This window comes from Phaethon lepturus, unplaced genomic scaffold, assembly GCF_000687285.1.
Source record: "Phaethon lepturus isolate BGI_N335 unplaced genomic scaffold, ASM68728v1 scaffold1136, whole genome shotgun sequence".
Lineage (NCBI taxonomy): Eukaryota > Metazoa > Chordata > Aves > Phaethontiformes > Phaethontidae > Phaethon > Phaethon lepturus.
Genome location: NW_010546744.1, coordinates 20,226 through 47,525, shown reverse-complemented (window position 1 = coordinate 47,525; position 27,300 = coordinate 20,226). Strand labels below are relative to the sequence as shown.

At 36.3% G+C, this 27,300-nt stretch overlaps 1 protein-coding gene across 2 annotated transcripts in view; it reads right to left on the bottom strand.

The window, feature by feature from the left end:
* Positions 1-27,300, bottom strand: part of PDS5A (PDS5, regulator of cohesion maintenance, homolog A (S. cerevisiae)) — an 84,721-nt gene that overhangs the window by 37,302 nt on the left and 20,119 nt on the right. For both annotated transcript variants that reach the window (XM_010289396.1, XM_010289397.1), the window contains exons 2-10: positions 14,538-14,741; positions 14,045-14,131; positions 13,156-13,253; positions 12,492-12,618; positions 8,292-8,372; positions 6,695-6,835; positions 5,540-5,655; positions 4,668-4,762; positions 3,690-3,835 (exon numbers count right to left, since the gene is read on the bottom strand). In XM_010289396.1, coding sequence (XP_010287698.1) covers positions 3,690-3,835; positions 4,668-4,762; positions 5,540-5,655; positions 6,695-6,835; positions 8,292-8,372; positions 12,492-12,618; positions 13,156-13,253; positions 14,045-14,131; positions 14,538-14,741 — 1,095 coding nt within the window. The remainder of the gene's footprint in view (positions 1-3,689; positions 3,836-4,667; positions 4,763-5,539; positions 5,656-6,694; positions 6,836-8,291; positions 8,373-12,491; positions 12,619-13,155; positions 13,254-14,044; positions 14,132-14,537; positions 14,742-27,300) is intronic.

Genomic DNA, 27,300 nt, shown 5'->3' with positions numbered 1-27,300 from the left:
AGTTTTTGTGGTCCTCCTCTGGACCCTCTCCAACAGGTCCATGTCTTTCCTGTGCTGAGGGCTCCAGAGCTGGATGCAGTACTCCAGGTGGGGTCTCATCAGAGCAGAATAGAGGGGCACAATCCCCTCCTTTGACCTGCTGGCCATGCTTCTTTGGATGCTGGCCATGCTGCTTTGGATGCAGCCCAGGATACGGTTGGCGTTCTGGGCTGTAAGCGCACATTGCCGGCTCATGTCCAGCCTTTCGTCCAGCAGTACCCCCAAGTCCTTCTTGGTGAGGCTGCTCTCAATCCCTTCATCCCCCAGCCTGTATCGATACTGGGGGTTGCCCCGACCCAGGTGCAGGACCCTACACATGGCCTTATTGAACCTCATGAGGTTCACACAGGCCTACTTCTCAACGTTGTCCGGGTCCCTCTGGATAGCATCCCATCCCCCAGGTGCATCAACTGCACCTCTCAGCTTGGTCTTGTCTGCAAATTTGCTGATAGTGCACTTGATCCCACTTGTCTATGTCATTGATGAAGATATTAAAGAGTACTGGTTCCAATACAGAGGAGGGACATTGCTCGTCACCAATCTCCATCTGGACATTGAGCCATTGACCACTACCCTCTGGATGTGACCATCCAACCAATTCCTCATCCACCCAACAGTCTACTCATCAAATCCCTAGCTCTCCAATTTAGAGAGAAAGATGTTGTGGGGGAGCATGTCAAAGGCCTTACAGAAGTCCAGATAGACATTCCCTTGTCCACTGATGTGGTCACTCCATCACAGAAGGCTACTAGGTTGGTCAGGCAGGACTTGCCGTTGGTCGGGCGGGCTTTGCCGTTGGTAAAGCCATACTGGCTTCTCTCGAATCACCTCCAGGTGCTTTAGCATAGCTTCTAGGAGGATCTGTTCCATGATCTTCCCAGGCACAGGAAGGTGAGGCTCACAGGTTGGTAGTTCCCAGGGTCCTCCTCTCTACCCCCTTTAAATCTTCAAATGCTAAGTATTTGTTGTAGTCATTTCTAGTCAATCCTCAATTTTCATTTCTCCTTAGGAGAAATGAAGCTCTCTCCAGAGATTTTTGTAAGAGAAACATCATCTAGAGGTCAAGTTTTTCTTCACTGATGAGTCCCTAAAAAGGCACCTAACCTTTAAACGTAGTATCATCAAACCGATGACTGGTGTGAAATCACAGAGTCAAACACATTAGGAACATTAAGAAGCACCACACTGGGTTTAAGGCTACATGAACTGAAATCCCTAGCTCCATAGAAGTGACAAATACAGCTGTAGAGCTGACGGCCTCTTACTAATGGTGACATGCTAAAGGAGAAGAGAGACACTATGTAGAAGGCACAATAACAATCATCCCATTCTGACGGTATAAATCCCAGTGGGAAGTGGTGGTTACACTAAAAGTTTTTAGATCTCATAGATGACTTTTTGGACATGTTTGTTTAATGGCTGAAAAAGAAGAAAGGTGGTCTTACTCACTCCCAGGAAACGTGCAAGGTCAAGGTGCAGTTACGACTAATTGAAGAGCTGCTTTATAATAGTGAACATACTCAAAACCACTATTTCTCTGCAAAGATGGCATCCTTTTCTGAAAATCCATTACATTAACATTCTCATTTTAGAAGGGGAACATAAAAAAGAGAAAATTGTTTTAAAATAATTAAACTAGCTAGAATTATATAGATTACAGAAAGGATGCCCCCATCAAAAAGGAACAATAACAAAAACACAGCATTGCTACATAGCACAGTGAAGTCTGCTATTAAAACATCACCCTCCAAAGAGCATGGAGCCACATCCAAAAGAATGTAAACAGGAAAGAGTATAAGCTCTGGCAAGTTGAAGGTAAATCCTTGATGAAGCATGGCAGAAGTTTCAGAACGGAATGATTAAAAGCATACTAATTAAACACCTTCACCAAAGTCTCCAGAAGCAGAATGCCTTCCAGACCCTTTTGTACGGATGAAAGAGAAACAAAATTTATTCCAGGAGAGAGGTCTGAAGAGATTTCAGAATACATTTTAAAACAAATTAATAAAATGAGCAGCGACAAAATCATTAAGACCAGGTGGTATCCAATCCATGACTTTTGCAGGAATTTAGAAATGATACGGCAAATACTAACTTAACTAGTCTGTTACTGCAGTCTATCAATGAACAAAGTGAACACAGCAAATGCAAAAGAAACCAAAGGGTCCCAAGAGGAACACAGTGCTGCTCCCCAGAACCTCTGATTTTGAATGGGCAAACAGGTTGAAACAAAACAGTAACAACAACAAAGAGTAGACACTGCTGAAAAATTAAGTTATGGGAATGAGTCATTACACTTTACATAATGGGAAGTTTTGTCTAAGAAAAAAAAAATTTAGCAGACCCACAATTACATCAGTACAATGCTTTAGGATCCCAAAAAACTTCCAACAATGTCTCACACCAGAGGATCTTAAAATCAAAATCCTGTTGTGAATTAATTATTAACTAAAACACAGAAGCCAATGGGTGGAAATAAATGACTAGCTTTCACAATTAAGGGAGAAAAGGGAACCTACTGATGGAGTCAGAAGGGAATTTGTGACACTTAACATATGAAAAATTATTAGAAAATGAACTGAACAGTATGTATAAAGTTTACTGAGGTAGTCAGATCTAACATTAAATGAAGAACTGCAGAAAAATGTGATGCTACTGAATCATTACAATATAAAGTGAAAGAAATTCAGATTAAGGCCAGGTTTTCCCACCTACATTAATTCATGCATGTATAGTATTAGGCATTTCATCAGGAAAGATACTGAAGTCAACATGCTTTCCAGAATTGTCATCTCACTGCTCAGAAATAGCATAAAAGACAAACAGAATGTTAAAGAATAAGAAAAAAAAAATCATAAAGTATGTACACAACACAGTGCACATCTTGAATGCCACAGCCAAGTCTGGTCACCTTGATTCCAATAGGATGTAGGACAACCAGACAAGAATGATCAGAAATATGCAATAATCAATTTGTGTAGAAGTTAATCAGGTGATTCTTTAGCTTGGAAAGCAAAGGAGTGAAGAAGATATGGTGTACATATTTACTAATCTTAAGTGAGCGTAAGAATATTTATTATTTTATACAATGCAAGAACTGTAAGATACCCAGTGAAATTATCAGACAAGTTTAAAACAAACAGGTGAAGTTACTTCTTCTACATATGCATTAAACTTGAATTTACTGATGCAGATGCTATGGATGCTTATAAAGTACAAGTAAGTTCAAGAAAGAACTTGATAAATTCATGGAATAAAGTTCCATTGAAAGCTATGATGAATATGATCAAGCAGATTTAAGAAATCCTTAAATCACAATTTGCTGGAAGCCAAAACTGACCACTATGAGAACTATACTGGGCTATAGGGACCTTATGCGTAAACATACATGGCAAATCTTATGTTCTTACAATATGATTGTGTTCGACACAAGTCAATGATCTTTTTTGCTTGACAACACTTGATTGGTGCTTCCATAACAGGGAATCTACATTAAGATGTTCTGGTAAGAAAATTATTTTTCCCCCCGCAGCATTCTAATTAATAGTCAACTCTAAGATTCTCTGTTTCTGTGGCTTTGTTTCTTGGTTGTACTTTTACCAAATTGTATTAGAAGCAAATATTCCTGAAAATAAAATATTAACACTTACCCGCTTGTCTAGCGTTCTTTCTCTTACAAAGCCAAGCAGCTGGTCATTGACTAAAGAAAGATCTCTCTTGCCCGCAGTAATAATTGTAACAATAACATCATGTCGAATGGCTTCTTCTGGGTCATGTGATCTAACCTTCAAATATTCTGTTATGATCAGAAACAATGAAAAGCTTGGCTTTTTTATGTAGATATGTTGCATCCAGATTTATTAATAATGTTAAAACAATTAAATGTCAGTCACACATCACAACCATATAGTTTATTAAACATATAACTGCCTACAGGAAACATCTGTTCCAGCACTTTCTATGTTAAATGTAAAACAATTATGTAACTATAAATATCAGAAGAATATAAAAGTTAATGGCTTTTACAATAACCTAATTTCAACAAGCAATGAGGTGAAATAAAGCTGATTAGAATATATGAAAAATAAAGTGGGGGGAGTAATAAGAAATAAAAAGAGCAGAGACTCTCATTCCCAAAGCGCTAAGAAGGTAAATAATAAATTAAAAATACTGACAATTGCTGTAGGTTAGCTTGCATCAAAAAAGAACAGTATTTTCAGTTAAGTCTTGAATTCTGCTGAAGTGAAGAAAGAAACTTCATCGTTTAGATCAGCACAATGGCATTTTCTAAACTCAGTGGAAAAGAATACTGAGGAACACGCTGACTGTTTCCAAAAATAAATCAAGCTGTTGCACCAATATTTGCTTTGACTTGCCAAAAGTTTCATTAGACTCTGAAATTACTTTAAAACTCATTCTACAATGCATAGCTTCTTAAAGACTCACTCCGATTCTATTAACTAGCACTTGCCTTCAGCAGAAAGCAATTAGTAGTTAGCTCTTCTGTCCAGCATCAAGCATTGACTGTACTTGATACATTTTAGAACTATACTGCTACATACAGAAAGAATTACATTCTTCCTTACTCATTTCTTAAATTATTCTAAACCCCTGTATGAGCATCTCACCAGTGAGGTCTTTTGCTAAGTCTGGATGGTTCATTAAACAATGACTGGCAAATTTCACACTCTCTAATCTCACAGGGACATGGATGTCATTGAACCTAGAGGAATAGAAGACGATGAATGTTAATTTTTAATTATCCTTGCAAATCAAGATTATTCTCTATGTAGTAATATGTGTTGATAGTATGTTCCATTAACTATTAGAATACTTTTATATGGCAAAATAATACAGTAGAAATGTTTTGAATTTATCTCCATAAAGTACCTCATACAAATTTTTACATTGTTTCTTGTAAAATTAAGTCAGGATGAATACACTATATGCAGATAAAATATTGACCGAGTGGATTTTGCCCATTAACTTTTGAACATTATTCTCCATACACTGACAACTGTGTGTGTGTGTGCATGTGTACATATCTATATGAAATTATAAAAATATAAATCTCATATAACATGTACCATTTGAAAACACTTGCTTTTTAAAAATTGGTAAGTTTCTATATTTACTTAAAAGGAAACATCTCTTCACTCGAAATGGTAAATGCCAAATAAAACAGATATAGTCACAGATGTAGCTGAACAGTATGAAATCTCAGACAATGTTGGCATATCCATTGTGTAATTTCTGCTATGTATGTAATGTGCTATCTAACATACATTTCCATAACTGACAGCAATACAGCAGCAGTCCTTCAGGCTTCTTCATTCTAAAATATAACTGTATGCAATTCTCTGCTTCGAAGATTTAACAAAAGAACTTGTTCAAATACAAATAGTTATATCCTCTAAAAACACGATGAAAAACGAAATACTATCAGCAAATTCAGAACACAAAGAACAGAAATTCAGAATTCTATCCCCATTTCTCTTACCGTCCAAGAAAGCACTGCCAAAGAGGACGATTTTGTGTGGCCAGATCAGAATCTTTGGAGCCAAAGAGTTTAGCCAGAAGTCGAACAACAGCCAAACGTTCTTCTCCATCATTGCTCTAAAAATCAAAACATGAAAAAGAAATTGTAAATAATTTTCCATAATACTGTAATTATTTTTGGCTTCTTTTTCCTACTGCTTTTATAAGTTAGACTAAAAAGTGAGTTTGAAATAACTTGTGATAAACCTCAGTCCGCCTAATTAGATTATTAGATGAATATGAGTAAAAATTCCTATTAAGTTAACATATTACAGCCACTGAATAGATGACTCTGCTTTGAAAATTCCTTCTTTCAGGAATGAAAACTCATGCACAGTAGTTTGAATAACATATATCCCTAACAATTTCAGCAATGAATGATCTTATTTTTATTTTAAAACATACTCTATTGCATGTGTGTGGAAAAGACACCAATTAAGCTGTTATAAACAGACGTGCACTAATAAAAGATATATGTACTTTCACCAAATAAATATTTCTTGGTTATTTTTGTTTGTTGCCACTATATCCTGTGTGTACATGCACACACATGATATATCTTATGATATCTCTTACAATCTTATGAAAGACAAATAGCTTTTTAATTAAAAAAAACAAGCAAATCTGCAAATCAGAATAAATTAACTATTTCCAAGGATTCAAAAGAAGTCAACGGACTTATTAGCTGACTATGACAAATCTGAGAAAATATTTGGAAATACTTCCTCTATTATTAAAACATTATTCCACTAAAGAAAATCCTGCAAATCAATACTGAAGGTGACGCACTTGCATTTAATGAGGTAAGCCAACCACAGCCTAATAACTTTACAAATTTCAGGTGAAATCCAAAGATTAAGTACATGTACCTTTTGCACTAGATCATATGAATTTATCATTATTATGATTATATATTTTGTGTGCATAATAGACGTTTGCAAGCACAGAAAGCACACAATTGTATATAACTTTCCAGTGTCCTTCTTTCAATACTACATTTGAAGTGATAAAGATAAAATTTTTATCCCCCCAGTAGAACACTTATTAAATCTACAGGTCTGCACTCTTAATATCCACACAAATCTTATTACTTGCCCAAAGCTACATTATAACCTACCTTCAGCTTGAATTCAAGCTGTGGCATGACAGACAGCAGTAAGTGAGGATCTATGGCAAAAAGCTCTTGTATCAAGTCAAACACATGTTCTGATAAGTCACTTACTGAAGACTTTCCCAGTACCAGAACCTGGTTAAAAAACTAGAATGCAAACAATATTATTTAGCAGATTTTCCTTTATTTTAATTAATTTAATTTATTTTAAAATTATTTTAATGTAGTACCATTAAGACTTTAATTCTAATGAAAGGTACTCAATGCACATTTTTTCATTACATCAAAGCATTTCACCCTGACAGTTTTAGCTCAAGCAAATTACAAACAAACATCCTTCATAACTCAGGTCTATTATTTCCATCAGAATCAATTAATTCATGGTAATGTGATAATTTAAAATATCAATAACAATCTCTCAGGCAAAATTAACAGGTAGTGAAAAAACTGTTAATTTAAAATGTATATTCATCCTGTAGAAGTTGAAAAAAAATCAGTATCTTATTTTTAATTTTCTTACTATTTAAAACCAATCCAAACTGAACATCACCAAATGTTGAAAAAAGAAGCTTCTCTACTTTTAATGTATTTTAAAGCATGTCAGATGACTTTATAATATGTCTTGTGATATTTGATGGTAATATATCAAGATTGTTAGTCATCTAACAGAAAAAAACAAACTAGCCTAAAATACGAATTATTTCTTTTTGATTTGTTAAATTTTAATATGCTTGATATACTTCCTATTAGTACTGTGGGTTTATATCAACATTATTTGAGCAGTGCAAATGCTACAAAGCTATTACACACTTGAATAAGAAAGTAAGAAGAATAACACTAAATCAACTCAAAGGTCACCCTATGCACTATGCTGTTTCCAGCTACGACTAATTACAAAAGCTTAAAGAAACGGGGGAATTGGAAAGTGGTACTTGTTAGTGAGACTCCTTCAGCTTTTAAATACTTACTGATTAATCTTTTATGAATTTGCCCAATTCCCTTTTTAAAATACTAACTTTTAAGAAATCTACTGGCTTCAGCACCGAAGGCAGGCAACAGAATAGACCAGACTACATACCCCACAAGACGGTAGTAACTATTTTAATAGGTAGACCATACAACATTGACATTCAACAGAAGGAGTTATAGTAGAAGGAAGCCTTGTAAAAAACTCAATTCTTTTAGTCTTTTTGACTAAAACAAGTTTAGGATGGAAAAAAATTATTCTAGTAAAGAGATGGTAGTTTGAAATGCTTCATCCTAAAGCTTGGTATGAAATGAGGCTGTCCGGTTGCTGGACATGTGAAGTACTAACAATTCCTTTTGTTACAAGAGGATTTTTTGGTGGTCATTTATTTTCATAGCCTAGATTTAGGCTTAACTTTAGACTGACATGCGTAAAAATTAATTTCCTCTTCACTCATTTGAAACACTTCACATACTTTAATATCCTATTTGGAAAATGGTATTCTTGTAGTTGCATTACAAAATGTGACTTTTATAAACAATATTTTTAAAACAAACAAACAAATCTCCAGTAAATCAAGACAGTAACAAGAACACTTGTTACTTGTAGGTAACATGGATTAATTAATTTACATACATTGGCAATACACGGTTCAATGGTCTGGACGGTCCTTTTCAACAGGACTTTTGCAAGATCAAATGCTTGTTTATTAAGGTTCTGAAAAAGATTAAAAAAAAATAAAATTTTAGAGACACAAACTATTTCAGATTACTTTGACTTAGAAAAATCTTAAAACCAGTTTTTCACACAAAGAAATCTAACCCAAAACCATCACTTCCTGCACATTCTTCTAAGACTTTATCATTCCAGTTGCTACCTTTAGCATTGTATTCATATCTATGAAAAGTTTTCACATGCAATCACATTCAAAATTTTGAAGAAACACTACCACACCTCCATACTTTGATAATTAACGTGCACCAAATTTTGCCACTGAAAAATGAACTGGTTTAACTTACTATCTAAATGTGTTTTTGTTTCCCCCTCACATACCCATTAAAGGTACACCTGTAGCAAAGTTCAGCCTTGTCTGGAGGGTAAAACTGTGCACTGAATTCTCCATGGACTGTACTGTATGCTCGAAGATAGCCCACAGAAAGCACCTATCCATGGGCAGAGTTAGCTGCAAACTTTCCAAGTAAACATTTGATTGCAACATATCAAATCCGAACATTGTTTTTATTACTCTTGATCAAGACAAGGAATGTAACTGCACATCTGAAAAATGTGACTGTCCAAATCTGCAGAAAATCCAATATGCAGTATCTCATCTCATCTAGGAATTAATGCAGCTTGGAGGGGAAAAAAAAAGGGGGTAAAAAAAGGAAAAGTGGATTAGCTGATTGCCCTGAAAATTACAAATGACTGCAGACAAAATACAGGTAAAGCCTAAGGATGACTGATTCTTGGAAAGACAGTATTTGGCAAGTCTACACTGAGAGTGACCCCCTCATGTTCTTTTAGCTGATGAGATGACAAACCGAAAGACAGTTCATCAGCTGATAGTAAAGAGAAACAAATGGCCAAAAGCTCAAACAAATATCTCCTCAGTCACCATAGCACTAAACTGATGTCTCATTACAGAAGACAGACAGATATGTATAAGCTCTTCTCAAATTAAAAACAAAACAGTTTCTCTCCAAACCAGACCATGATTCAAATCTTGTTGGCAGGTATGTCTGTATTAAACTAAAGGACTGCCAACCTCATACAGAAAATATATTTTATCTAGATCTTCAATACAGCTTCAAAGATTTCTTGCAATTAAGTTGTGCTGGGTTTTTTTCCCCCCCTAGACAGGCTCACCAAAGCTAAAAAAAAAAAAAAAAAAAAAAAATCCACAAAATAAACAAAACAAACAAACAATCCAAACACCAATGTCCCCCCAAATACTGAAAAGACCAAACACTGAAACAGCCTAGAAAAGACATATATATTGATAAAATAAACAACTATTAATAATAAATAAATAAATGGGGGGGGGATAACCTTGAAGATCTGGATTGGCCATGCTGTAGAGGATGCAGAAGAAAATACTGATTTTAAATACATGAAATATATGTTTTTGAGGAATAACCTCGATAGTAAGAGTGTGAATAAAAATATTGACTAAATAGCACTGGTTTTAAACTTAATAAAAATAACTACAGTTTGACGCCATAGGTGGTCTGAGCAAAATGTGACATACCATACTGCTAGTGAAAACATGGATTTACTAGACGAGAGACACATTAGCACACACGGGGAGAACAATGTACAGTAAAGCCACTGTACTGACAATGGAGCTACAAATGAATATAATTTAGATGCTGAGGTAGACTCTACTTCATGTCTAGGTACTGGTATGTTTCTCTTTTTTTACTGCAGTATTGTCTTACACAATGTAAGAGAGTCTAAAAAACCAAAACCAAACAACCTCCTCCAAAAGAAATAGATTATCCAAAATTCGTATTTCAGCTCCTTTACAAAGACAAACGTCCATTAAGCGTAACAGTCTAGCCACACTGATACTTTTATTATGTCATAGCAGAGAATGACTAGCATTCAATTGCTCTGCACAGACATAAAAGTATTGTTATTGTATGTTCTCCTCAAGAAAATAAACTGTGCTTTTCAAGCTGTGGTGCTGATTTACATACCTAAGGACAAACAATTAATATAATCACAGAATTTCCCAGGAGATCTGTTCATGAAAGGAAAACATAATTGCCACAGTCAAACTCAGCTAGGCAGAGCAGACAAAAGAACTTCGGTGCGTTTTTTAAACTACCATGGTAAAGCAGTAGTTTGAGTTCTGTTGTTACAGGAAACAAACAAGTTGAAATAGATGGAAACACTGATCAAAGTATAATACTGAGCAGTGGCTACAGCACATTATTTTCTCGGTCATGATGGCCAAGAGCCAGTAAGGACTGCCACCAGTCCTCTAAGAGATACTAAATATGCAGTACAACCCAATATTTACACTAAGTTTACCTCCTTCTTTATCAGAGCCTTGGTTGAAAATTTCCTTCATTAGGCAAAATGATATGATAAAGCTAATTCTGTTAATGCTAAAGGATCATATTCACTTTTACTTTACCTACACCAAGTAGTCACAACACGCTGTTCTGTTGAACAAGTTTTACCAGGTTTTTGCAGCCTCAGAGGAATGCCCACTATTAACAGCATCACCCAGCACCTGACATATACATCTCCACTCCTCTATTTCCACTCCTGATCTCTATTGCCTGTAATTGTTTAGAAACAACTGACAAAGAACCGTGTGTTTTCAAAAGGATTCCTTTTCTATTGTTATGAATAATAGGCCTCTCCTCCTGTTAGCAGTTTTAATAAGACATCATCTCATTGCTGTTAATAGCAATTAGTTGACAAAATGATATTCCCATCTCATGGTCATGAAAGAAGGATTGCAAACTGCCCTCAGACAACAGATACTTTTATACACTCATTGCTTAGATTTCACAGGTAAATGACAATGGCTACGGCTTAGTTACTCCTGCACTATACATTTCCATTAATTCTCCCTCTTTAGGTAACCAAAGGAATAATCCCTGCTTTTATGTGCTAATTTAACTTTAATTATGTAATCATGGATGGAGCTGCTTTAATTCTGTCATTACTTTAAATTAATGAATGAACAAACAGAAACACATACTTGGTAATCAGAGTACAGTTCATTTACTGTAGCTCATAACTGAAACTTACAGTTCGCCATACAATTGTCAGTAAGAAGCACAAGTGTTTTAGCAAGGGAATTTTCTTGGTCAATGCAAAGCAACACCAGCCTGCATCTTGCTTTTCCTGATTTCACAGCCAAGAGAGCTCTATTTATTCTCCTTTCAACTGTATTTAGACATTATGGTAAAAGTATTCAATAACTCAACTGCAGATCCAGCAACCAGTAACAAGTATGTGACAGTTCATGAAGCTGACTGGGGAGTCTCTGAAAAACCTGTTGAAGTAGCTGTGTAAAGACAACACCTCCATGACAGCAGCAATCTGCTAGGGGGGCTCACACAAGACTCCTCTGGGAAGAGCAGAGGGGTCACTTATAGGTGAGTTAAAGAGATGCTGAACTCTGCGAAGGGCAGAAAGATCACGGAAGTCGTAAAATAATATGGAGCACTAAAAGCAAACAACTAACTAACTAACTAACTAAACAAAGGAAAAAACCAAACCAATAACAACAACAAAAGAAGTAATACACTTCAGGTAATAATTAGGTTTTATTAAAGGAAAAGTTTAAGAGGGAAGGACACTGGGGTGGGTGGTGAACCTAGGGAGGTAGAGGGGAATCTGACTGGCAAGCTAAGGCAAGCATCAGGTCACCACAGAAGTCTTGGGAAAGTATTTCTCTTCCCTTTCCTTTTTTTTTTTTTAATAAAAAAATACTTCACATCTTTTCAATCAAAAAAACCACCAACAAATCAAAAAACAAAACAACCAACACCCCTTAAAATATAATGTTTTCCATTACATATTACATTTGCTTGAAAATAATTTATATCTGTTTCAGTACAGAGTTCCTGATGTGGCAAGTATGCATAATCTCTTGATACTGAATAATCTAGACACAGCTAATGAACAGCACCAAATAATTCCTAAAGGAAATTTTCAATCCACTGTTATAAGGCGCAGGCGGGGGGGAGCGGGGAGGGACATGACCAAAAACAGTCATGATGGCTAAAGTGTGTAGAGAGATAAACAACAAGGAAAAGGCAGTAAAAATTATTGTTATAATGGTATACTACTATAGTATTTTACTTTGCAAACCTTGTGTGCAGGAATGAGGTTAATCAAAATCGAGTCCAGCAGCTCCTGAGTTACTCCATCGCCTTCCATGATGATAGAACTCATCAAATCCAGCATATGCATTTGTACCTTCTGGTTGTGGCTATTACTAAGATGATAAACAATCTTATCAATGCTAAATTTTCATACTCTGCAAATATTAACAGTACTGTTAAGAAACAATGTCTAACGATATCCAGCTTGCCCTCCCTTAGGCTCTCCACATCCCAAACCTCAATTTTATGTGCCTCTCTTCTCTCACAGAAAGCTTCAAAATCCTAGAATGCACTAGCTTTGCTTTACGAACTGGAAAAAAAACCCAAAAACAACAACAACAAAAAAACAACAACTAAAAAAAATCACAAAAAACCACAAAACAACTGTGGAAATACAAATGTAGATAAATGAGTCAGAATTAAGTATACTGTTGTAACATGGACAAGACATTTTAAAGCATGTCTACTACTTTTAGACACACACCCCTCCAGTAATTCGCACTCATTTTCTTTCCCTGTATCTCTTTGTTTGCAGGATAAAAATTTGTTCTACCCAGACATATTTATTTGTAGACTATGCAAGGATTCAATCTGTCCCTGCAACTGATGATATTTTGACAGTTTAATATAATTGAACCGATTCAACTTACTTGATAACTGAAAAAAGAGTCCTAAAAAGCTGAATAAAAATTTCATTGCAATCTTCCAACTCAAAGCAGATGTTGTAAGATTTAACCCAAGCTAAATTCTAAAACAAAAATAGGATATTCAGGATATTACAACTTCACATTAAGTCACATAAATATAACCATGTTAGTCACATTTTTTCTATTTAAGAAAAAATATCATACAATAGATTATAAATCCTTTGGGGAAAGAGATTGGATATTTGCTTTACATGTAAAGATCTCTTAAAACAAAGGGGCTTTGCAATAAACATCGAGAAAAAACTAAATATAAAATGATCTGATTTCTTATGTATAAAAGCAAATTGACAGAAATCGTTAATATAAGTGCATGTTTCTAGACTTTTTTCTTCGTGCTACGAAACAATACAGTTTTAAACATCAATAAAACATTTACAAACAAAATACTGTTTCTAAATCAACACGGATAAAACCCCCATACTTCTTGAAAGTAGGTTTTTCTAATGTTTTTAAACCAAAATCTTATATTCCTTCTCCCATCATCAATATTAGCAGGTATGCATTTTAATCAGCATTTGAAAGTCTCTCTTGATGATGTAATACAACCTTAAGGGTGCATGACACAAAAACCAATGCATAGAATTGTAACATGAAGGCTAAACGTTAATAAATACCAATCGTTTCAACAAGTCCTCAACTAAAGAATGAACTTACTAGATGCAAACACAATTATAACTACTAAAAGCAGCAAGTTACTGAACTTTAATGAGTCTGGTGTGATTTACAGAATAAAAGAAGTTTCCCAGACTGGCATATCTGGAGAAAGAGTGTTTACATTTCTTAGGCTTATAGAGCAAATGACATTTACTGAAAGTTACAATTATTGTGTTACCTCTAACAAGTAAAAGTATCTGTTAAATTGAGGGCTCTTCGTGTCCTCCAAGCCTTTTAGTTGTCTTGTAATAAACAAGAATATGTCCTATCAAAAAAACGATAAAGTGTTTACAAGCTTGATTCAGCAGAGAATAAAAATACAACCCTTTAGTAGTGGTATCTACCCACATCTACAAACTCATGATATGAGAACACTAAATTGCCTTTTTTAAGCACTGACAGAAAATGATCACCAACACAGATACTGGTTATCTAGCGTTCCTTTACGCATCTCTGGCCCGCAAAGTACTACACTGACTCACAGGACTAAAGCAACATCTCTTTAATAAAACTGAACATCAGTATAAATGTCAGTAAAAAAATTTTTTCAGTTGGGTTTTTTTGTTTGGTTTCGGGCTTGGGGTTTTTTGGGGGTAGTGGGTTGTTTCGGTTTTTTTCACAGTAAGAGACTGAGGTAGGAAGAAAGCCTTTATTTTATAAAGCATTTTTACCTTAAGTTTGTCATGGGAAGTATATGGAGCTTCAGGAGCATAGATACGAAAGATATCAGCCAAGCAACATGCTACAAGGAGGCGCACATCTTTATTGGGATTCCTGAGGAAGAATTCAGACGCAAGGTGCAAGGCTAATGGGAGATACTGCTGCTTCTCATCTTCCGAGTCCTGGTCCATATCCATGAAGGTTTTTACCACCATCTGAAAAACACAGGAAGAAAACCCATTCAAGTACTTTCTGCTTTTATTCCTAATTACTAAACAATACTTTCTTAAAGGATACAGTGCTATCAGTATGTGTTCCACTGCATGATCACAGTACTACAATTTTTTGTTAGGACTAACATCAGAAAAAGAGAAGTGTTCATCTCATACTTAAAGGCTTATTGAACTTGGTATTTTAAACCAAGAGACTGAAAATTTCTTTGCAGCTCTGCTTATTTTGCCAATCTTAACCTGAGGTGCAGCGCAGAAACTGCTGCACACTGATGAGGTTGGAGGTGGCAGCATCTCTTCACCAAAGCACCCCCAGACCACTTCAAAGTGAGGACTTGCCTCAGTATAGACAGTATGAGGGGTGCAAGTCATCTGGCCTAACGTATAAGCCACAGAATGATGCAGCTGCTTTAAGACCTATGCCAAGACTTGGGAGGAGACTAAGAGGCCAGTCTTACGCTCTGCCTGTATCAAGGCACAGAGCTCAAGAACTACTTTACATACACACAATCCTTTTTTCTGGTTTAAACAAACTAGATACCAGGTAAGAATTTAATCTCTCACGTAAAATATGCAGATCCATTCTCAAAACTGCATTTATAGCCTTACCTATATAATGAAAAAATCAACTACATAGTTTCCTTGTTTCTTCTAGCGTAGCTAAGAACTACCAATTCCTACAAAATGCCACCAAAATTGTTTAATTATTATACAATCCCAGCTAATTGAAACATCTCAACATAATGATTTGGCAAAACTGAAAGTGAAAATTTAGTTTGAAGGAATAAAAACTTTTGGAATAGGGTTTGTTAAAGGATGAGGATGACTTCTAGGATTTCAGCACAGAACTAGGAGACATGCCACAGATTCTTAGTATGAACTTAGTCAAATCGGTCTTTGTGTCACCTTTCTCCATGTCACTTGAGCATCCTTAGAGTTAAAATTGTGAAGGACAGCCATACTGCATACCAGTAGGATTTAGTATACCCATTACACAAAAGTATACACAGTACACACATTAAAGAGATATAAAAGAAAACACAATGATAAATCTTGACAGGTCAGATTTGCCTCTAGAATATTAACAGTAAAACACAAGAGGAGATTAAGCTTGCACAGATAATAAAAACATCTCTTATTCTTACCACAATTCTTTTGTTATCATGTCATTTAAATGATACTAAGATTGTTCCTCTGCTATTAAGCATGCCCCCGCTTCCAACATGAAAACATTCTTCCAGCTTTACCTCCTCCCTGAGTTTTGGAACCCAGTTTTAAACTCAGTAGATCTTACAAATGTTTGACAGCAACCTCTCCTACAGTACGTTACTTAAAACTCCTCCTCAATTTCTATAGATGTACATTTCTTCGTGAAGCAACTTATAGCAAAACCAAAAATCAAGAAAGAAACAGAGACGGGGGAAAAAAACCAAAAAACAAAAATCCAAAACAGAATAAAAGATAACTTTACAGCCACAGCCTATAAAAATCCAATTTCTACCTGCATTGGCCTGTTTCCCTAAAAATATTCTTAAACTGTATTTTGAAGCAGTAGCTAAAAGGGCAAAACCATCCTTCCACTGACAGTACAGGTCAGTCTGTTACAGTGTCATGCATATCACAGGTCCTTCCTAGATACCAAAACTAAAAAACCAGATAACAATAGTCTTCAAAACCTACCAGATTCTTTCAATATGGAAGATTAAAACAAAACACAACACCCAACACCCCCCCTAACGCCAACATGATGCAGAACCAAAAAAACCACACCACACTCATTCTGCTGGTGGCAAGACAAGTCAAAATAGCCTGGACTTGCAGCATGGGGTTCAAGTAACTATTACTGAAGGCTTTAAGAACAGAGTAGAAATGACTAAAAGATCTGTGGATCCTACCCTGGAGACTGATGATAAACTGTATCTGTACCATATAAACTTATCCCACTAAAGTTCCTTCCAGTCTTTTTACTAATTTTATAGATAACCTATATAAGTGATCTTTTGATCTTTCTCATAAGCCTGATCTGCTTTCTCCCTATGCGTATCATAAACTTCATAACCAGAATACCCTCCTAGATTCAGATCTCTCTTCGGGTTCTCATATTCCTATGACAATTATGCATAAATATTGCATATATCCCTTCTCTGCTATGTCAAAAACAGGCAAGGTAAGGCAGCATGGTGCTGTGAAAACACACAACTTTCCTATTTGGTAACAAAATTTTAGTATATTCTGGGATTAAAGTAATGAAACTACCCTTTGACACTGTCATGCCTGTTTGAAAACACACCAGCTTTACAGATTTTCCTGTGTTGCTCTTGTATTCAGAAGAAATTGCCAGAAAATACCCATAAAACCTATTTCTATTTCCCTGCAAAGCACTCCTTGATATTTCTTTTCTATTACAAAACAACACTTGGGCAGTAATTGGGCCACTGGCAAGCTGCAACTGCTATTTAACGGACTGATCTATGTTTCCTCCATTGTTTCTTTATAGTTCCACATCTGCTTCTATTTGTGTGCTGTCTTTTGCTTTATAGTAAAGTCTTCGGTGCATGACATTCTGTTTACGGCACATACAAAAAATGAGCAGAATACTGTCTTGATTTTTAGCTAAGATCCCAGATACCAAAGCAATACAAATAATTAATAATGTATGGAGTACACAAAAGACATAGTATAACGCAAATAATGAAAGTATATATAAACCAACTACACAGGGCTATACCTTGATTAAAAACATGATGTAACTTCTTGCTAGTGGCAGGACACATATAAGATTTGGGGAAAAGGGAACTAATAAAGACTTGCATTTAAGTACAATCAATAAATTTGTTGGACTCTGTCATCATAGTTCAACGAAATAATTCCATACATTTCCTGAATATATGCAATTAACTATAGCTAAAATCCTACAGCCTAGGAGTAGCCTCTACAGCCAAGCAACTACTGGCACTGATTAAGTTATTACACAACAGAATTACTTCCAAATGCCTGCTAATCTACATACAAAATGAATTGTTAAAAAAAAAAAAAAAGTCCAGACATGAAATACAATATATGCTTGGATCTTCATACCTGCTAGAAAGGACTGGTAGTCTTGCCCTCTAGCACAACTGAAAAATTAGTTATCAAGCAACAATCAAGAGAGGAACTTAAGGCTTTAGAAGTACAAGATAATGTATGTTTGATGAAATCACTTATTCATAATAAAACCGCATATCCTTGAGTACAACACACAGATCAACAACAGTTACATGATTTCCTGGAGTACTCCTGTCTTTACGCAGAAAAGTCTAATGCAAAGTCTTGGTCTAGAACTATAGTTCACAAATATGTCCATACTACAAACAAACAAAATTGCAACACACTGCAAGTTCTTTTCTGTGTTAAGGTCTGACAAAGAAAAGCTACTTCTAATCATCTGGGATTGGTATTACTTGGGGTACGCAGAATCAATAGAAATATTAACATGTATAGCTGAGCATACTTATCCAGCCCTTCCCAAAATATCTTCCTTAAATTGTATTGTAGTCATAAGAGTTCCCACTCTTTATTCGTTTCCTGTAACTTCATTACATTTAGCAGTATGCAAGTTGCATGATGCCTAATAAATGCTGATACATCTTATGAAGAAGTTATAACATCTTATGAAGAATTGCTCATAATTTGTTCAGAAAGATTTTCATAGTTAAATTTTTTAGCCGTACCACTGCAATACCGGTATTCATTGTGACAGCTAGAAATTGATCTATTAAAAGAATCTGCTAAGGAAACTGAAACCCTGAAATAAACTCTACATATACAAAAGACTAAAGGTCCAAATAATTTAAAGTTTTAAATTATTTTTAAACCCAAACTGGAAACTACTTATGTAACTAGAGCTACACATAACAGCAACAATGAGGGAATATGACAAAGCAAGCCAAAAAAAAATTCAAGGTTATGATTAATATTTCATTGAGCCAGAGGGAAGAAAAAAATAGAACTGCAGAGAGGAGACATGAATTGCTACTCCCAGACAGATTTTAGTACAATTATTTTTTCCAAGAATCTGCATGTTAAGAATATCATCTTTAATGAAGTTATTTGTATTATAGGAGCTCTATGAAAGCAAATTACATTCAAGATATCATCTGATCCATCCTAACTACCCTTGTTCTAATTGCAAAAAAAGCCCCAAACAAATAAAACCGCACTCCACTACTTCTTTGTATTAAAGTTCTCATTTTAGGTCTAAAAGGAGTCTCAATTTCCCAAAGTTCTTATTCAACCATTATATAAATATTTCTCTAGCAGAACGAAGTCGTTATTTAAAAGTTAGGTATTAATTATTCTCATGCTAAGCCACTTTTTATTCCAGGAAAAAGTGATTAAACCGTAAAAGGAACTCACTACTTTTTCAAATTACAGTACTACTGTCTAACCTAAGTCTTGCTGTACAGTTGAAACAACCCTAGCTAGAGCACTAATATTCAATTATATAAAACCCTACTGACTTAGTGGCTTCCACCACAGAGAATTGTTACTGTCCTCTGTGCAAAAAGCAGGAAACAGAGCAGTATTATTTAAACATATTAATGGAACATCATTCATTCTTTTCCAAACAACTAAGCACTCAATTTAAACACTAACTGCTAGCAAATGTAAACAAAATACAGTTATTTACTATTAAATTCATTCTGCATTGCTTTTGATTTAATGCACCTCCATTAAGTTATCACATACCGGTACTTTAGTTATCTTGCAAAAATAAGTGCGTTAAAACTACTCTAAAATTTTCATTATTGCCATTTTTACCATAGTACCTTGAAATTCTAATTATCAGACCAAGATTTTACTCTCCCAGGCTCTGTAAACATATAAGTGAAATGCTCCGATTATAACACTGGCGATTGTACAGAAATGCAAATGCCTTCATTCAAACTAGCGAGAACACCAGTTACATTACTGCTAAGTCACTCAGCACATTATGAACATATTGAAAATTAAAGCATTTAAAGCTTTCAGGGAGGTGTCCATCCAACTGCATAAAAACATGCACTGTGCAAGCCAGTCACTCTGGGCTACCATTTTACCCACTGGAGAGAGATGCAGAGACCACGACTGAATACAAGCATAGATGTCTACAATGACATCAACAGATGTCTGCTCAGTTTTGCCCTGGAAGCGCCTAATTCTCTGCACTGACCATGAAAGCAGCTCAGGGCGACTAGATGGCTGAAATGAGGCGAGATGGACTCTACCTGCAGCTTCTTCTGAGCCTGTCAGCCCCTCCATTGCATTGAAGCACACACCAGAGGTTGCCAAAGTGTTGTTCAGTCTGCGCGCACCTCATACGCAGTTTACATGCGGCCTGTTTTCAAAGACAGTAAATCAGCATAGTAGCTTGCCCTTATGTGATTCAGCTGCATGTGGCTCTTGTGCAAGACCTATGCCCCAGACAGGCATACTAACTTTTGCTGTTCAGATCCTGGTTTGTGTTTATTGACCACGTAGATTTAGGTGCATGGTTTGTTGGATCAGGAAGCACAGCTACTGCTGAAACATACTGATGATTCCAGTATTATAGGGAATAATAGTAATATAAAGACAGGTCAAGGTAACCAGTGCAGATTGAGCAAAGACTCAAAACAGTGCTTGCAGAGAGGAAGAAACAGGCAGATGTAGGAAAGCCTTACCACGGTTGGCAGGACAAACACAAACATCCAAGCTAGTCACAGCATGAGGAAGGTGTGTGCAGGTTGCATTTGTTTTACTGCTCTTACAACAGCTTGTTCATAGTATCCCAAAGAAGTAACATTCTGCTGTGGTTTAGTCTCAGCTGGCAACTAAGCCCCACACAGCCGCTCGCCAACTCCCCCACGGTGGGATGGGGGAGAGAATTGGAAGAATAAAAGTGAGGAAGCTCATGGTTTGAGATAAAGACAGTTTAATAGGCAAAGCAAAAGCCATGCACACAAGCAGAGCAAAACAAGGAATTCATTCACCACTGCCCATGGGCAGGCAGGTGTTAAGCCATCTCCAGGGAAGCAGGGCTCCATCACGCATAATGGTTTCTCGGGAAGACAGATGCCATCACTCCGAACGTCCCTCCACTCCTTCCTTCTTCTCCGTCCCAGCTTTATATACTGAGCATGATGTAACGTGGTATGGAATATCTCTTTGGCCAGCCTGGGTCAGCTGTCCTGGCTGTGTCCTCTCCCAGCTCCCTGTGCACCCCCAGCCTTCTTGCTGGCAGGCCAGCACGAGAAGCTGGACTGTCCTTGACTACTCAGCAACAACTCAAAACATCAGCATGTTATCAACATTTTCGCATCCCAAATCCAAAACATATTTTCACACTAGCTTCTGTGAGGAAAATTAACTCTATCCTGGCTGAAACCAGGACACATTCAACAACCCTTGGCTTGAAAAAAGACGAGGGAAAGGTACTCAGTATTTGAAAATTCACCTTGCAGTCATCGAAAGAAGAAACATAATGATTGAGAGAATTTTATACCATTTACTGTTATGGGAATGATATTAGAAGTTAACTTCCATATTAAGACTAAATACAAAAGACATCTGGAAGTAAAACTTCCCCAAATTGATGTGAACCCAGCTGACTCTTCCAGAGCTTGGACAGCTCAGGGAAAGATGTCAAGAGAAGCTTGGAATCAAAGTACATCCAAACGCCGCAACTTTCAACTCTGCCATCAGAACATTTTTCCTTACATGGTTTAAGCAGTATTATGGGTGACCCTTGCCATTAACAACAAGTTTTGTTCTTTGACCAAAACTTAATTGTAAAACATAGCATAATCCACAGACATGCATATCTGGAAAAAAATACTTCTAAATGGTGCAGATTTAGGATAAGTCTTGGACTCTCTCAGATGTAGTCCTATCTATCAGCCGGAAACAACAAACAAACATGGAAAAATGGAAATTACTGTGTGGATAGAAGTAAAAATAAAAGATCTCAAAATACTCAAAGCAGGACCACCAGATGATTGTTACTTCAGAATCTTTAAATATCTGACAAATGAAATCACAAAACTTAGTAACACAGGTTTAATTTGCTTTTCTTTAAACACAAAGCAAAACTGAAAAACAAAACAAAACCCAAAACAAAAACCACACAAACTAACACCCGAACAAGAAGGATACCAACTGGCCAGAAATCAGCAACTGAGAACTTAATAATCAAGAAGGAAGATCCTGCCAACACATCCAACAAGCTGACATCAAGAGAATTTTATAATACAAACCTAATTTGGAAAGGCTAGATAAACACAGAAGTTAAGAAAAACAGGGTAACACAGAAAAAGGGAATTACTTTGCTAGCCAAATTAACTTCCTTTGATGAGATAATTAACTCTCTCGAGAAGGAAGAACAAGACCGGTAATTTGTCTGAGTGTAAAGAACAGCATCACACTGAGCCACGTGGAAATTGAGGATGTTGGAAGAGATGAAGCTCAGCCCAACATTGCCTCCTTAGCCCCTTCCTAAAGTGTTGAACTGAAAGGACCTTTTGGATCTGAATGAATTCATTGGTGGAGAATGGTGTTATAATTGACCCTATTTGCTATTTCCATAAACAACTGTGGTACAAGAAGTAAGAATGGAGTGTAATGACAATAGTTAGGGACTGGCAGTAGAGAACAGGATACGAGAAGAACAGAAATACCAAAAACAAGTAATTGCTCAATGGTCATATGCTTAGCGCTTAAAAGCAAGAACTTGTACTATTAAGAGCTTATCAGCTGGAAGCAACAGAAGAGAAAGATGGACATTCATTAAGCAATTGTAAAGAGATTATGAGCTACAACAGGCTGTGTGCATGAAAACAATGAAAATGCAATTGCAGGATATGACAAAAGTATTTCCAGTCAAGGAAAGGAAAAAACAGCAATGCAACTCATTAAATGCTAAAAATACTAAATGCTGATTTGAAAGACATCACTTAAGTCTGATTACCTTCACTGATTAAAAAAAAGAATTCAAAATGGGAAAGGTACAGAAGGTGGCTACCAAAGGAGTCTCAAAAGCCTTTTCTTATAAGGGGACATTATGAGACTGTGGTTTGCTTAATCTAACAAAACAACAGCCAAAGGTCTTTTCTTTTAATCTGCCTTAAATACAGGAGTGACATTTATGCACTGGAAAAAGACTGCAAGTAGAAGTGGCTAGAAATGGGCCAGCAGCATCTCCAGCCTGAGAACTGGGGCTGCTTCCTGACACTCCAGAGCGCCACTCTCTCCTCACTTCATGGCAAACAATTCATTTTTGGGGTCCACATTTATCAGTCGTAGCTAGACAGATGTAGATGCACAAATTAAGCAAGGGACATATGTGAATCATAGAAACAATTAACTGGAAATGAGCTGATGGATTTTTGTGAATTTTTGCTGTTGTCATTAGTAGAACAAAGAGTAGCACTCCCGTCCTGGTACTGTTAGTAACTCCTGAAAAATAAATGTTATTGCCCGATTTCCACTACACATTCTATCTCTAACCTATACTCTGCGTCGGAACACTTAACTTGCTCTGAGTAACTCAGGGGGAAAAAAAAAAACAACAAACACCAAAAAGTTGAACAAAAGATTATACAAAACCTATTGTATGGTCTTTGGGGCAAAGACTATTTGCTTCCTTCTTTATACCCTGCTCAGCAAGTGAAGACAATGATCAGGGTTTCTAGATGTTACTACAGATGGATAGTAAGAGATGTAAAGCTTATGTGGGAACAGCAATGGTAGCCTGTACAGTAACATCCCTGTGACTAGGCAAACAGTTTAACTGGCTACCTTTCCCCTGAGGACCAAACTACACTGGGCTTTTCTTTGGGGGTCTGGCTAACTGCCAGATCACAAGCAAGGAAGTCTTAGACTAGTAATTTACCACTATCTTCACATCAGTAAAGCAGCATATTCTGTATTATTTTACTTACATTGAGCAACTCAGAATATTTTCCAGAAACCCAGATGTTAAATTAATCTGACACATGAAAAAGCAGAGAGACTGACTACTGTTTGTAATAAAAACAGTATACTGAGCAGTTCATTAATTATTTGAAGTATCTTTCTTGATACATGCTTTTTAAGTAATTACATAATGAATATAAACATCACATACATGCAGCATCATAATCAAAACAAGTATTGTTACCAATTTGGGAGAGAGGTTGTGCAATTGCCCACATGTTGTATCTCCATAATTAACACACAGCAGAATTCCAGTTCTGCTATATATCTAGAAGATTCCTCAAGTAACATAAATGGGGGGGGGGATGACACGACACACCAAATAAAATGAGAAAAAAATCAGATGCCTTAATATAAAATGTCTTTCACAGCACCAATTAGAACATGCTATTTAAATAGTGGTGGAATATTTTGCCCTGCAAAATCATCATGATTACAATAACTTGTATGGACTGCTGCAAGGAAAGGTTGCAAAAAAAGTATGCTTCTCAAAATTACAACACAAGAGGAAGTTAAACAGTGTCCTTCCTGCCCAGCAGAAGATAATCCTGATAGTGTTATCACTGCATGTGATAAATCTTGCACTCTTTGGCCATGAACAAGCCCATGGGAAAAATCAGATTCATGATGTGCAAAGAAAATACCACATGCCTGCCCTTATCACTCAAACTTTAACAAAATACATCATCTTACTCAGATATGAGTATTTTGGGGCACTATCACTGACTTAAAATTTTTATTGTAGTAAGATCTGGAAGATTCAAAACCGTTTTTATACAACCCCAGTTCCTTCACTACTATGTGTAATAGTGAGGTGCTTTTTCCTCCAAGCCAAATGATACTTTAAAGCCAAGTCTATTTTTTTTTTGTCATTAAGCAGGTACCACTATGCTTCATGTACGAACATCCTTAAGTTCATTTATATCCACTGTTGTAACAATATATCTTTCTTATCTCTCCTGTCCTTTCAAACGGAGACTATTTTAAGCTCTTAAAAACAAAACAAAACAAAACACCAAACCCAACAATACTCCCATCAAAACAGGCTGTGTTTTTGTTTGTTCTGAAGATGTTAAAATTTGTCATTAAGAGAAAATTAATTATAATCAGCTTTAATGGCCAGGAATTTAACAGAACTTCCCTTGTAGCTGACTGGCTCCAATACTATCTTTCTTACAGTTCCATACACACCGACAGGGTAAAAAAAAAAAACAAAGGAGGATGAAGCACAGACAGAAATTCAGACCTGTTTGCCAACCAGGAGTCACAGCAGTACACAGTTCAAGCTCCTCTCCCAGTAGCAATGGTTTTGGTTCCATGTGACATGGAGATCCGGTTTAACTACTTGCTGCTACCATCTCCTTCTCCCTTTTCTATTACTCACCCTGCTCTGCTTCTGGCCGTGCAGTGCCACTGCATATTTTGTACTGGCCCCAAGACTTGTTGACTAACTCCATGAGTCAATTTAACTTAATCTGGCCGAAAACCTCCTCAGAAAAAGTCTCGGATAGTTTTCTGACTGGCATAGTTAGATCATGGACAGCTCTGATATGTTCCAGAGCCAGCAGAAGGGCAGGCAGATAGAATTCAACGTCCAAGACCAGGGAGGGAAGAGGAATTTAGCCTTCTGATACATAAACACTTAACAAACAACCTAAGAGTGACACAAATTCTTAACCTTAGTGGCAAGCACATGAAGCCTGAAATGGGCAGCCATGCCCACCAAATCCTACTAGTACCCCAGAAAATTTACCTTCACCTCCATTCATTAGAAATTGGCATAAGATGTGATCACTGATAATTTTACATTCAAGATCACAGAAACATGTTGTTACAGTAATTGCCCAAACTTCTATCCAATGTATGAATTCATTTATTAATTTTAATTTAATATTTCCTGGTTTTTTATCATTACCTGAGACAACAGAGGTTCCCCATTTACCTATCAAGACTATTACTTTTACTTTGCCTTCCAGGTTCTTATTATTCTCATCACATCCTCATCTCATACCTTCAGAGGCAAAGTTTCACTAGAACTCCAGTATTGCACAGAGCACATTCACACAGTATTCAAGCAAGCACACATCCCTAATTTATATTAGGGAAGCATAATATCCATAGTGTTTACCATTTGGCTCCTTACCCAGCCTTAAGTTCCATTAGATTTTTGGTCAGAAGCTATTCAGAGAAAGATTCCACTGAGCAGCCCACACTGATGCATCAGTCTTCCTTGACTTAGTCCTTTACAACTTCATAAACTCAGCAAATAGTTTTGCTTTCTCTCACTATTCCTCACCTTGCTTTTATTGACATTAAGCCTCAAAGCTTCCACTGGATTGACCCTTAAATTATTTGACTTAATAAGAATTCTGTGAAATCCTCCTGGGTTGTGATCAACCAAACCAACTCATCTCATCATGTTTCCTGTATCCCAAACAGCTAAAAGGTTTTCAAGGGTGCAGAGTACTATCTAACCTTAGGTCACTGTATGGTTCGTCATCAACAAAAATTATTTATTTCAGTCTACTTTTTGTTTACAGTCAGCTTTTGATGCATGGCAAAACTTGGCTATTCAACCCAAGACCTTTTAAAGTAATTTTAGTGTAAGAAAAGTTGAGAAATAGTTAGTTTGGCCTTACCATATTAAAATCCTTTAAGTGTTTTGTTATGCTGGTTTTAAATTGTTTCACACAGTTTTTTATGACAGAAGCTATAATACTGTGGATCAAATCACACATTTTAACAGTGTATGCATATTTCTTCTCAAATAATAAGAAGTAAGAGACAGTACACATATTTATCAGTACATTATCTCATACTCATGCTACTCACCACCTCTTACAAATCCATTATTTCAGCGTGGTGCCACAGCACAAATTTTTTTTTTTTTTTTTTTTTTTTTTTTAAGCAATCCAGTCTTCAGCAGTATCTAGTCTTTATTACTGGAAAGATTTGTAACAGGATTCTTTCCAATTTTCCTGCCAAAGCCTAACAATTAAGTACCCTAAAGTAGGTTCATAAATTAACACACTGAAAGTCTTCTAAGTTCTCAGAAACTTTTCTTCCACATATATAGATATGTAACAAAAGAGTATTTGCAGAGGAACTAAAAAGGGCCTATTCTTTAAACAGTCTAATGATAATTCAAGACATCATCAGTTAGAAGCATTTCATTAAATAGTCCTTTTCCCCTAGGTATACTACTGAGTATTATATATGGCTGGGGCATACCCAAAAAATTCTTAAAAGCATATTCCCCATGGTGAAGGAGTTTCTATTTCCATATGACGTTTCCCAAGTACTTTGATAATAGTCTCCAGATGTGAGAGAGAGAGGATTCTTTACAACCAGCTCACTGCTGTGTGATAATTCATTTCCTCTTCCAAAGAGAAGGTGGTGCTGGACAAGAACAATAATGGCATTTGCCTTTCTACTGTGAATTGACTATAAGGATTCATCTTGAAGTGAGTATTTAGGCGCAGCTCTCACAACAAATCATGTGGTAAGAGTTGCACATTAAAAGACAACTAGAGGGCTATGCTTCCAGCAAGACTGATGTTTTAAAGACTATATC